The following is a 12,566-nucleotide window of genomic DNA, read 5'->3' on the forward strand; positions in this document are numbered from 1 at the left end:
TGTGATAATACTTTTTCATACTTGAGTAATACAAGATTATCTTCAGTTGCCAGATTTTGAGTCTGATAAAAGAAAATGGATGAAAATGGAATGACAAATAGTCTCCACAGGGTAGCCATCCTATATATTTGCATTTTATCCCATGGCATCATGTTACTGGGGAATTATCCATGGAGCGTTTTTGTCTGTCTTTTGTGGAGGAGATTAGCAAGGCATGCAGCATAGATTTACCATCAGGGTTTAGGTCCTATATAATGGAGCCACAGGGAAAGACACTGGTCACCAGTAAGGCTTGGATATGAGAACAGAGGAGAGAGGAACCACTCAGACAAAAACAGCAAGAGTAATCCCATTATTAGCATAATACTATAGATACATTCCACATAAGAACAATATGTCCCAGGTGGAATATTACACAGTAGGATATCACATGTCACCAGAGATGCACTACTGAGTTACAAAGATAGACTTTATTTCCCTATATTAGTGGTCCTCTGCTCATCCATGTCTTTGGAAGATATGGGTGTAAGGCCTTTTTAGAGCCCCAAGCCCTCAGTGTAAATATGTATATTTAGTCTATTGCCTGAAGAATCATTATTTAGGTTTTATTTATTATGTTAATGATGCACATTTGATTACCTACATTTTCATTTTATTATGATATCCTGATGACTTCTGACTTTTATTCTTGTGATACATGTAAGATGTATGATACCAGCAAGAGAAGTACAGAGGAAAACGCTGACTACTCACTACAAGCTTACAGTACACTCACACATCTAGCATATACAGTACAGAGCAACATCATTTAAGAGTTTATTTGAGTTTCAGTTACTGAGAAAAAGCAATACTCTGTTTCCACCGGGATACGGTAATTTTTCTGCAAATAAACAAAAATGAATTGAATGTTGTTGGGTTTTTTTTTTTAATTCCTTAATTACATACAAATTATACTAATAATACAACTCCGGCGATAAGAGTCTTCCGGAACTCATAGTCCTTGGTGTCTGTTGCACCCGGACGAAATAAATTGACGAACTATGGATCCTAGTTTGGAAAACTGCGTGAAGGCCGTCAGAAGGAGTAAAGAGGAGAAGAAAGTTCTCAGAAAACAATTAAAAGCGAGTCACACTTTGCTGAAACATGAAGGCATTAGCACGACACCGCAGCCCACCAAGGTAACAAAAAAACGATTTAAAAAACATGAAGTATATCAGCTGTCAGGCAGGAGTATAGCCAGCTAACGTACATTATTCTGCTTCTAACGTACTTTTTTTGACGCTATTGGACAATAAAATACAATTCAAAGTTTATTCTCATGCAAATTGAATGCAAGTTTAATAAAGAAAGACACGCGGGCGACCATGTCTAATTTTCAGGCATTGTTTTTAAATGAGCTTGTAAATACAGATTTCAGTCATATAAACAAACAAATAATATCAGTTTGTAGGGTTTGTAGCCGACTTGGGGTCATTTGTCCTGCCCGCAGTGTTTGTGTTGAAACAGAATGTGTGTGCTAATAAAAGTCTGAATCAGGTGTGAGATCACCAGAAATTTGCTTTGGTGAGTTGCGTTCAAGGACACATAAAATACAATGACACCACCAAACTTAACAAAGAACTTACACTAATGTTTGTACATGTGTTGAGTACATGAGTCTTTATGTTAGAATGATTATGATCTCGTTATAAGTTAATGTTAAGTGTCTTCATCTGTGAAAAATAAAGTTGAAAAATAATGAAAATGCAAATAACTAATACAATAATAACTAACAACTAACAAATAAATAACAGATCTTCAGGATCATGGCATGAAACCATCACCCTTTCTGTTGATCAACTAATAGATAAACCGACTATTCGTTGCTGCTGTCTACCTCTGTCTCTTCTGCAGAGTTTGGTGGTGGCTAACGGCGGCTTGGGGAACGGCGTCAGTCGAGAGGAGCTTTGTGCAGCGCTGAAAGAGATGGGGGAGGTGGAGACCCTGATAATGCCACCTCACAAGCCTTATGCTTTTGTCACATACAGGTACAGTTGGATGTGTGGACAGCAGCTAATCAGACCAAGAACTTATTTTATACTGATCGTCTCTGGAAAATTGTAGTTTTAAACTCACACTCTTTTAATTGTCATTCTGTCTCCAGATCAGACGAGAGTGCTCGGAAAGCCCTCATCCACCTTAATGGACAAAAGCTCCAATGTGGAGAGAACTGTGTCACACTCTACCTCAGTTATGTCAACTCAGGTGCTTACACTGAGCTACACACACATTACTGCAATACTTGTTTTAAACATACATTGTTTACTTTGTTTTACTTTGATTGGTGTGTGTGTCCTTTAAGAAACATTTTTTTGCAGCCAGTAATGTGATCCTGACTATATGTGTTGTGTATGTCTGTGTGCAGTAACCTGTGAGGAGGAGAAGAAGTCTGTTCCTTTGCCAGAGGGATTAATCTTGGTGGAAGATTTTGTGTCTTCAGAGGAAGAGGCTCTGTTGCTTGCTGCTATAGACTGGTCGTCCACTGATGACAGTGTCACTGGTGAGGGACCTGGTTTATGTTTCATTCTTAAGTTCTGGCTAAACTGCTTTGTAGAACTTCTCATAATGTTCTCCCAGTAATTTGATCATAAACCTACAGTAGGTCTTTAGCATTGAATCTAACATTAGTGTAAAGATTAGGCAGAATAGAGCAGTGCTGATGGGAAAACTGATTGGAAAATTAAAATACAAAAAAATCTTTTTGCAGGGCAGGGATACATCTTTCAAATCAGACACGCACAGCTACATTGATAGTAATGATAGAAATGATAGTAATTGTAAAAGTAAAAGTAAAATTGTGCACCATCAGTCTGACTGAATCATGAACAATCATTTTTAAGTCGGTATCATTTTAATGTGCAAAATTATCATTCTATACAGTTGAGGAACGAAATACAAGAATAACCTTTTTTTTTTACCAACCTGATTTGCTAACTTCATTCTAAATGACTTTTAGTTCAAAAAGCTCTGAAGCACAGAAGAGTCAAACATTATGGGTTTGAATTTCGCTACGACAACAACAATGTGGATAAGGACAAGCCATTACCATCAGGTAATCTTTTTTTTCTTTTTTTTTTTGTTAATGTTAATGATAAGTGTCTTCATCTGTGAAAAATAAAGTTGAAAAATAATAAAAATGCAAATAACTAATACACTAATTCAGATTTTGTAGGTTTGCTCATTATTCCTATCACTTAAGATAACATTTTACTCATTGACTGCAAAGCTGAGATTTTGGGACCCTGCGTGCTTTGAATTGCTGTTGTTCTATTGTCAACATTGTCTTTTATGGTACTACCAATAGCAGTTGTTAAAAGTCAGAAATCATCAAATCCTACTGAGAGAATTGTCATCTATCAGTGTTTTTTGTTCTCCACTGCTAAATTTAATCAGACACCTCAGCATTTCTGTTTCCATTCTTTTATTGGACAGGGTGTCGTTAGACACCACGTTATGATTGTTTCTCATTGAAGAAGAAGAAATTCTTTAGAAGAAAATTAGGAACAAGCAACAGAAGATCTCATGTACGTGTGTTTGTGCGGGTATCCAGGTCTTCCTGGGGAGTGTCTGCCTGTTTTGGAGCGATGTCTGAAGAACGGACACATTGACAGTATGCCAGACCAGCTGACTGTCAACCAATATGAGTCTGGACAGGGTGAGTTATTCCAGTAATGTCTCTAATGACTTTTAGATGGGTTTCTCAGGTTATCAGTGAGGATATGTGAAAACACCTGACCGCATGTGAAAAAACTGATAGCTGGCTAAAAAAAAGAAAAACATGCAATGTTCTATTAAAAACTAAATTATTTATACTCTGGACTTTATCAAATCTAGTCAACTGTATGTATGTATGTATGTGTGTTGCAGGAAGTGGTAAGGGAGTCTTGTAGGGAGGTGTGGGAGCCCGTGGAGGATAAAAATTCTGATGTTAAATTAGTGTGGGGCACTTAATATATTTCAGACACTAGTAAAACTAAATGTAGTCATTTGTCTTTCAGAGTTAATTATTGAGCCATGGTTATTGAAACTATTCTGATTTTTCTAACATAATTTAAGGAGCATAGAAGCAGAATTGACTAATTCCTACCACAAGGTGGCAGCAGAAATCTTTCCAACATGCATCCATGAGGAATTTAAGTCACTGCTTCCTGTTTGTTAATAAAATTGCATCAGTTGCATTTAGGGGCTGAAATAAGGAAAGAAGGAATAATTAAGATGAATTATGGTTGGTTTTTGATTTAAATTTTTTACTAAGTGTCTGAATGAGTTGAGTTTCTCACATCGGAAAAGGTTCAGTGATATCCATCAACATCCTCCCAAAACACTGAACCCTGAACACTTTAATGTTTCACTCCTGATGATTTTTTGTCTAATGATTTTCATTCTACATACGTGTTTATAATGTTCTCAGGTATTCCTCCTCACGTGGACACTCACTCTGCCTTTGAGGACACCATCCTGTCGCTGAGCCTGGGATCAAAGGTAAGAAGCCAGTTCATCATTTAGTGATTGAAGCAGCATTAGCTGGTCCAGAGAACTTCTCCCCACAGACATATGGGTTGGTAACTCATCAATCAGCTTGCGTAGCCAGTATTGATCAGTGGCACTGGAGGTGCAATTAGCAATAATTAAAAATGAAAGTTGCATTTTAACATAAAACAACAGCAGAACAGTTAAAAGGCAGACGTGAATGTAATAATAGTGTTTCTAGATGCACTTCTCTCTCTGTTTGTATGATTTGCTGTGTTCTGCTCTGATCAATCAAATTAACCGTCACTTCACTGACCAGTGTGATTCATCTGTCTCAGGGGGCACAAGTGTGTGTGTGTGTCCATGTGATTTTACTGAGAACATTTTGTCACCTTGCTTGCTACCTTCATTCTCTCTAACACACTTATATACTATCACACTTTCTTGCTCACTGTGGCCTTCACTTAATACGGACTCTTTTGGTTTTTTTTTATTTTTTTATTTTTTTATTTTTTTGAGGTGTGGCAATCGTTTTAAGAAATTTTGTAAGCGACGAATGAACAAAAGAGATACACATTTTCCTCTGAGCAGTGGGTGTTACTATGTCTTTCACTGTTCCAGGTGTGACTAGATGATGTGACCTGGAGCTGTGACGCTGGTTTAGTATCTGCAGGGTGACTGCTGTAGATGAACACCCATCTGTTCCTGCTTGTCTGAAACTCAGGGGCTCTATTAGCAGTCATCTGTCGTCTGTCAAAGCATCTGTCACACACACACAGATTGACAGGCAGCAAGTGTGTGAGCGAGTGCGGTGTTTTCTTTGTCCTAGGTCTTCAGTACAGATTTTGTGCCACAAAAAAAAGTGCACACTAAGTAGTTACAGTTATATCAGGTGCTTAAGGAAAAAGGTGAAACCAATATTGTAAAGAACTCAGTGATATGAATCAATAGGGTGAAATTAAATATTTCATCCCCTAAAAGCAATATTCTCTGAATATGGTGAGAATATAATAGATGAGAGATTTAAAAGACTTTTTGGAAAAATGATACAAAGGAGGCAAACCTTTATATATAAAGAGAGGACTAACCATTGTTCAACAAAGAAGTTAATAATATGCCAATATTATAAAATTAACAACTATTGATACACATGAACTATGCAATGTACTAGGTAGACATTTTGACTCACTGCAGGGCTGTGTTATTCAGTGTATTTTTTTGTATTTTGTTCATCTGTGCATGTAACAACTCAATTCAACTGCGATTTGATTCAGTTTCGATTTTTGCAGACAAGATGCAGCACATCATAAAATCTCACTTTCAGCAACTGTCAACTGATTTGATTTAACTTGATTTGATTTCACTGCTTCCAAAAGTAAAAAGTAACTGAACTGGTTCATCCATCATTTATTAAACACATGTAAACTTCATGCAAACTGGTTTCCTTCTGTGAGACATAGCTGCACTTTTCAGGCTTATTGAGCCTGGTCATGTTTGCATATACACGCACGCACACACCTATATGCATGCACTTGTTCGAATGTGAGAATGATGAATAGTCTTGTAGTAAAGCGTAGCTAGCAGCGTCACCATTGATTTAGTCACATTTCACTGGTTTCATTGATCAGCTAATACTCCTCAGATGGGAACGGCACAGTCCTCTGTGTGTATGTGTCTACGTGTGTGCATGTGTGCGCGTTTGCTTGTGAGTGTGAAAGAGAGATTTCAGTTGTGGTTTGAGGGAAAGATCTCATCATTTGCTGGTGTTGCGCGTGCATTGCACTCTCACAATCATACACAAACACACCCCCCTCCACCTTACACAGACACACACACACGCCTCTACTTCACGAAATCCAATTTTCCTGCTGTCAGAAGTTGGAGAGATGCAGTTTGAAATTGTGTAGATGTAATTTCCCAGCAGAGCTCACGCTGTTATGCGTTGTAAGGAAACATTAGGATCAAACAGCGAGATGCCTCTGCTGGTTGTTGGTGAGAAAGCAAGCAGATAGTGTGTTTACTGTGAGTGAGGTCACTCAAAACTGTTGAGTCAAAGGAAAGAAGGTTTTATATTTTATTTTATTTTATTTTTTTGTTTTGTTTCACCGGTTGCTGGTTCTCACTCAGTATTCGACTGATTCCAAACGTTTTTGTCCCTATTAATCATTTAGACCCAGAAAGATGGGGAAAAAGGGCACAGGTTCAATTATCCTTTAAGTACCCAAACCTTTTCAGTTTGTCATGTACTTGTTTCGACATGCGTGTCTCTCTCATAACCTCATGTAACCCGATCATATATATTCCAAATAACTGGGCTAGTAGCCCCCCAAAACAAAACTCTCACCACTCCATCAACAAACCAGAGGCCCTCAGATAGTTTTTTAAAGCTTGTATGTGCTTTTTTGTGTATTATTACAGACGGTGATGGAATTCCGTCATCCTGATGGTCGTCTTGTATCTGTGGTGCTGCCGGGACGGAGCCTCCTGGTGATGAAGGGAGAGAGCAGATACCTCTGGACCCATGGGTGAGCTGGACTGTGTCTGATGGATCAGTATCTACCGCAAGGAGTCAGTTTGATCTTGACATGAGCCTTAGGTTTTGTCCTCATTTTAATCCTTTCACATGAAGAAAAAAACCAATGACAGATTCAGGGTTTGGTCTCTTTCACAACCTCTGGTGTTCACGTTACGTACAACAGCTGTTCAGATTAGTTATTGTTAGTTTGTGTCTGATATTAAATTACTACAACAGCTGTCTCTTATCTTCTCTCAGGATTACTCCTCGGAAGTTTGACATGGTTCCAACCTGCGATCCACAATCCCATGTCGGTACAGCTTCTGACCACGGGACCAACAGCAATCTCACCTTAAGCAAGAGGGGCACTCGCACTTCTTTCACTTTCCGCAAGATCAGACATGAGCCCTGCCGCTGTGGTGAGAATCTTGCAAGTGCAATATAAATTATAGTTGCAGTTGTAATGACATTTTGTGCAGGATAGCTGGTCAGAGTGAAGTAGTGGTGAATGTAACAGGTATATAGGTGTGTATGTGCTACTCTTTGTCTCATCATTCCACCTTCTTCCTTCTCCTCCCTCTCTCTCTCTGTCTCCAGCCTTTCCCTCTACCTGTGACAGTCAGGGAGCCCCCTCAACACCCTCGCCCTCTCCGCCATCTCCCCTTTCCCTTCCTTGTTGCCATGCCGACGCAACCCGTCTGGAGGAGGAGTATGTGCACCGGGTTTACGACGCCATCGCCTCCCACTTCAGCAGCACTCGCCACTCCCCCTGGCCCCGTGTTTGCCACTTCCTGTCCTCGCTCCCACCTGGCAGCGTGCTGGCTGATGTGGGCTGTGGAAATGGGAAATACCTGGGTGTCAACCCAGAGGTGATTGCGGTGAGTGTCATAATATATTATAATAATGTCTGTAATTTTGCGATACTTTAGCAATCCCTGTGGGGAAATTTCCTATTTCCCTCCATCTTTATTGCTACTGTGTCTTAGATTATCATCACTCTGAAGTACCACACACTTTCAGAACAGTCATTTACGTAGACAGTTATCACACCACTTGTCACAGACACAGCCAGCAAATCAGTTGCAGAAAAGACAGCAAACAGTGAATCCTTTGCGGTAGAACAATTCAGCTGCTGCTTCACAAAAACAAGCAGGGGCTCTGTTAGATTTAGAAGGACAAGTTGGCAGAGGCCTTCCTTCGGTGCTCAGCTTTCTCACAAATGTAATCGAAAAAGAGCAGCTGTGTGAAGTCTTCAGTGCCCCAATACGGGTGTTACATCTCTGCCTGCTCCAGAGTGAAGTGAGGGAGAAGACAAAGGTTTGCATCATTACGCTGCTGTTTACTTATTTACCTCCGGAGTGTGAGTCAGACTGTTAATGCGGGTAATGCTTGGTGCAACAGCCAGTCAGATTGTTCATATGAAGGGAGATATCTGTAATCAGTTAGTAGCTAGTTTGTTTTTTTTAAGTTGTCTCAACATTTAAATGAGCTAAATAATATACCTAGGAATGATAATCCTTGTTGCTGGGGCCCCTGCTCCTCTCACTCTGATTTCTGCTGGTTGTCATTGTTTGCATTAGCTCAGTTTCCATGGTAATATCCTAAATTTTCTGTTTACGTATGCACACTGGGATATTCATGTTTGGGATTTGGAGGTGCGTGTAAGCAGCTTATCCTGACTCAGACCGTAACCACGATAAATTATTACTGAGAACACTGTGATCAGGTCACACATTAACTTCCTGAGCTGAATCTTCTGGGTTTCTCTATCTGTTTTTCCCTTTTAAATTTATTTTATTCCCTCTGCACTTTCTTATTGTGTTCTCTATATTTCTCCTCTCCCTCTTCCCTTCTCATTCTATTTCTCTCTCTTTACAGATTAACACCGTTAACCTTCTTAGTGTTAATTGAAATGAAAAAGGCTTGACCTTTTTTTGTGTTTGCATGTCAGTGACAGATTGAGCCTGTTTGTCTACTTGTGCATGTGTGTAGCCTTTCTCACTATGTTATCACCTCTGTCTCTTTTGGGATGAGATCTTATGACTCATGAAGCCTGATTGAATTGCTCCTTTAGACAAAATGTGTTAAATTATTATATCTACCATCCAGTCCCCTTAGTCCTTTCTTTTCTTCCTTTTACATTTCTTTTTCCAGCTTCTCTGTTCTATACATTTCTCCACTTGCTGCATTTCTCAGTTTTTCTATCATTCAATCCATCTGCCTACAACAATTTTTATATATCTTTTGCTCATATTTGACTCCTTGTTTATACTTTCCTGCTGCTATATGTATAGTTTTAGATTAAATGTTTGCAAGGTGAAAGAAGAAGAGTGTATAAGTAAGTACATCTTAGAACAGGACTGCGTCAGTGCTTTTGTTTAGACTCTGTACCTATGTTCCTATTTGTGAATGATTTTGTGTGTGTGTGTGTGTGTGTGTGTGTGTGTGTGTATTTTGTCTCTCTTCAGGTTGGCTGTGACCGTAGCAGTGCTCTTGTGCAAATCTGTGCAGAGAGAGGTTTCCAGGCGTTTGTCTCCGATGCTCTCACTGTCCCTCTGCGAACAGCCTCCTGTGACGCCTGTATCTCCATAGCTGTCATACACCACTTTTCCACACAGGTACTTACACACAAAGAATAACAGTTCCATCTTTATATCACTTTTTCAGAGAGATGGACACACACAGAAACACCCAACACAAGACTATGCATCAGTGGAATCATTTTAGGAACTAAGCTTCTCTTCTAAACTTTTCCACCTCTGCAGCCTCCTTTCCAATTTTGGTTCAAACACCACAATCACAAAACAGTTTCTTGTCTCATTGCTTGAAGAAATATGCCTCAAGTCAAGCCAAGCCATCACTTTTAATCTTGCATCAGTCAAATTAGCCTAACCTTCAAGTCTTAAAATACAGGAGAAATGCAAATACAAGATTGCCCACATTTTTAGTCCCTTAGTTTATTTGGGAGTTTAGTTTCTGAAGTTTTTAGTTTCTGGCTGATTGAAATGGTCAGAAGGTTGTGTGTGTGTGTGTGTGTGTGTGTGTGTGTGTGTGTGTGTGTGTGTGTGTGTGTGTGTGTGTGTGTGTGTGTGTGTGTGTGTGTGTGTGTGTGTGTGTGTGTGTGTTGTAGGAACGTCGGCTGGCAGCAGTGAGGGAGCTGCTGAGACTTTTGAAGCCTGGAGGTCGAGCGCTCATCTACGTTTGGGCTTTTGAACAAGAGTACAACAAGCAGAGGTCCAAGTACCTCAAAGAAAAGAACAAAGAGCATCCTGAGAACCTCTGCCCCATCGACAACGCATCAGAGGACAGACAGGAGCTTCATGGGAAATCCAGAATCCGTACCAGCAGACATTTAGAAGACAAAGACAGCATCCAAGATGTTAGCAAAGTGACTGATGGCAAATTGAGTGTACACACCAACCGCACAGCCTTCAACACCCAAGACCTTTTGGTTCCCTGGCATCTGAAAGAGGGGAAAAGACAAGGTGAGGAAGAATCAGGAGAGAGTGGAAAGAAGGACAAAAGGAAAGACAAGTCCAAAAAGACTTCAAGTAACTCTTGTTCACCCTCTAGTTTGAGTTCTGAAACCAGATTAGACTGTAACAGTGACCCCAACTCAAGTTTTGACTCTAGCATGTCTCTTGGATCAGGTCTTGACACCAGTGACGCCACTCACAGCTCAGATTCTAAACCCAGTCCAAATGGTGACACCGCACAGACGTCCAGCTGTGCTCTGAAGTCTGAGTCTGAGAGCAGTCCAGCACCCGTCTTCCACCGCTATTACCATGTGTTCCAGCAGGGGGAGCTGGAACAGCTGTGTGGTCAGGTGGATGGGGTCAAAGTGCAGAGCAGCTACCATGACCAGGGAAACTGGTGTGTCATATTAGAGAAGGACTGAGGGAGATGAATTGACTGACGCACATAATTTATAATAATTTAGCTACAAACACATGTTGGGAGACGGTATGAATTCTGCTACATGAACCATTTAATGCAACGTAAAATGGAAAACTTTTCATTTGTTTAAATGATGAAGAGAAAAATGAACAGAAAAAATGCTGCAAAATAAATGTACTGCTTTTATAAAATGTCTGTCCATGTGCACTTCTTGCATCATTTTTTGACAATGGATCAAGTTGGAACTTCATAAGGTCACTGACAACGTCCTGTGTTTAGGTTTAAAGGCAGTCAAATATGAGACCAAATCGTGGCATGTCTTTGAACTATTAGTATGTATTAGTTTGGAAAATGGACTGAGCCTAGAACACAATGCTGTTTCTGAAGAGATGCATCAGACATACCTGTAACAGTCCTGAAGCAGATAATCCCAATCACATAGCTAAAGCAAAGCTAGAGGTAGCGTTTGGGGTAAAGATGCAGAATTAATAGGCACACAGTGTCCCTGTGCTACACAGGAGATCACCAGCAATAATCTCTCTCTCTGCCTTGCTTCTTCCACTGTCTTTGACCACAGTGTCTGCTCTGAATTCACTGAGCTGTAATTAAGCTGGTAACAGTGCATGCTCGACCTTTTCAAGTTAAAGGGCCAAGGTGTAACATGGCGTTTCAGGCTGTGGGGGGTTTGTTCATATTGACGGAGCAGAACAAGAACAAAAATGTGTCTCACAGAGGTAACAGCTCATGGTCATGGGTCATTGTCCAAACCATGTATTTGTACATTGATTAATAAAATCAATGTACTGCACCATAGACAGTGTTAATGTCGTTTGCATATGAATAGGCTTACATAACATGTGTTGTATGTTGTGACTTTACTGAAAAAAAAGATGTTTTAACAAAGTTAATGGACTTTTGCACCATTTCTTTTCACCTTAGTGGTCTTATTTGGAAGATGAATCATAAACATGAAATGTCCCACATTTGGATAAAACAGCTGAAAAGCTGGTTACTCTACCCACATCATAGAAAATGATGCTTTTAGAAATTACACATAATTTTAGTCACACATGCAGAGAGTACTGTTGCTGAACAAAGAGTTCAGATTAATGTTTTTGTACAAAACACGTCCTCTTTTGAAGCACCTGAAGTGTCCTCTCAAGTAGTAACAATGGGCTGATTTGGCAGCACGTTTAAATAAAGGTCATTTGTTTGGACTGTTTAATAGAAGCCGTTGAACACACAGTATGGTTTAGAGAAGATTGTTTAAACATGATCTATAATCAAATGCAGTTACTAATTTGAATTCATTTCAGTTAATTCCAGAGCTGCAATATTAATCCTTAAATTGCCAGATTTAAAAATGGTGCTGACGCCATTTTTTGCCAGCTCAGTAGCATTTGAATCATGTAGTACAATTAATTTAAGTGCAACTTAATTAAAAAACTTTGTGTGCAACCTAGAATGTGGATTCTTTGATATTAAATCAGGATCAAATTTAACTGAAACACCTGTTAATGTTAGGAACTCGTGAGCAATCAATACTGGATTTCAATTTAAAAACAGTTTGTTAGTTTGTGTAATGTAGTAATGCTGAACTATGACTTCATCTCTCTTTCTCTCCTGCACTCACACATGATCACAC

General features: G+C 39.6%; 1 protein-coding gene across 1 annotated transcript; it reads left to right on the forward strand.

Annotated features, from left to right (window-relative positions):
• The first annotated feature begins 1,040 nt into the window (after nucleotides 1-1,040).
• alkbh8 (alkB homolog 8, tRNA methyltransferase) lies at nucleotides 1,041-11,094 on the forward strand. Its single transcript, XM_041047373.1, has 12 exons — nucleotides 1,041-1,178; nucleotides 1,894-2,027; nucleotides 2,144-2,244; nucleotides 2,405-2,539; nucleotides 2,996-3,091; nucleotides 3,590-3,694; nucleotides 4,451-4,521; nucleotides 6,928-7,034; nucleotides 7,283-7,443; nucleotides 7,622-7,902; nucleotides 9,493-9,642; nucleotides 10,155-11,094. The coding sequence occupies exons 1-12, from the start codon at nucleotides 1,041-1,043 to the stop codon at nucleotides 10,920-10,922; spliced, it is 2,247 nt and encodes a 748-aa protein (XP_040903307.1). The 3' UTR covers nucleotides 10,923-11,094.
• The last annotated feature ends 1,472 nt before the right edge of the window (nucleotides 11,095-12,566 follow it).

The sequence above is a fragment of the Toxotes jaculatrix genome, chromosome 9 (assembly GCF_017976425.1).
Source record: "Toxotes jaculatrix isolate fToxJac2 chromosome 9, fToxJac2.pri, whole genome shotgun sequence".
Classification (NCBI taxonomy): domain Eukaryota; kingdom Metazoa; phylum Chordata; class Actinopteri; family Toxotidae; genus Toxotes; species Toxotes jaculatrix.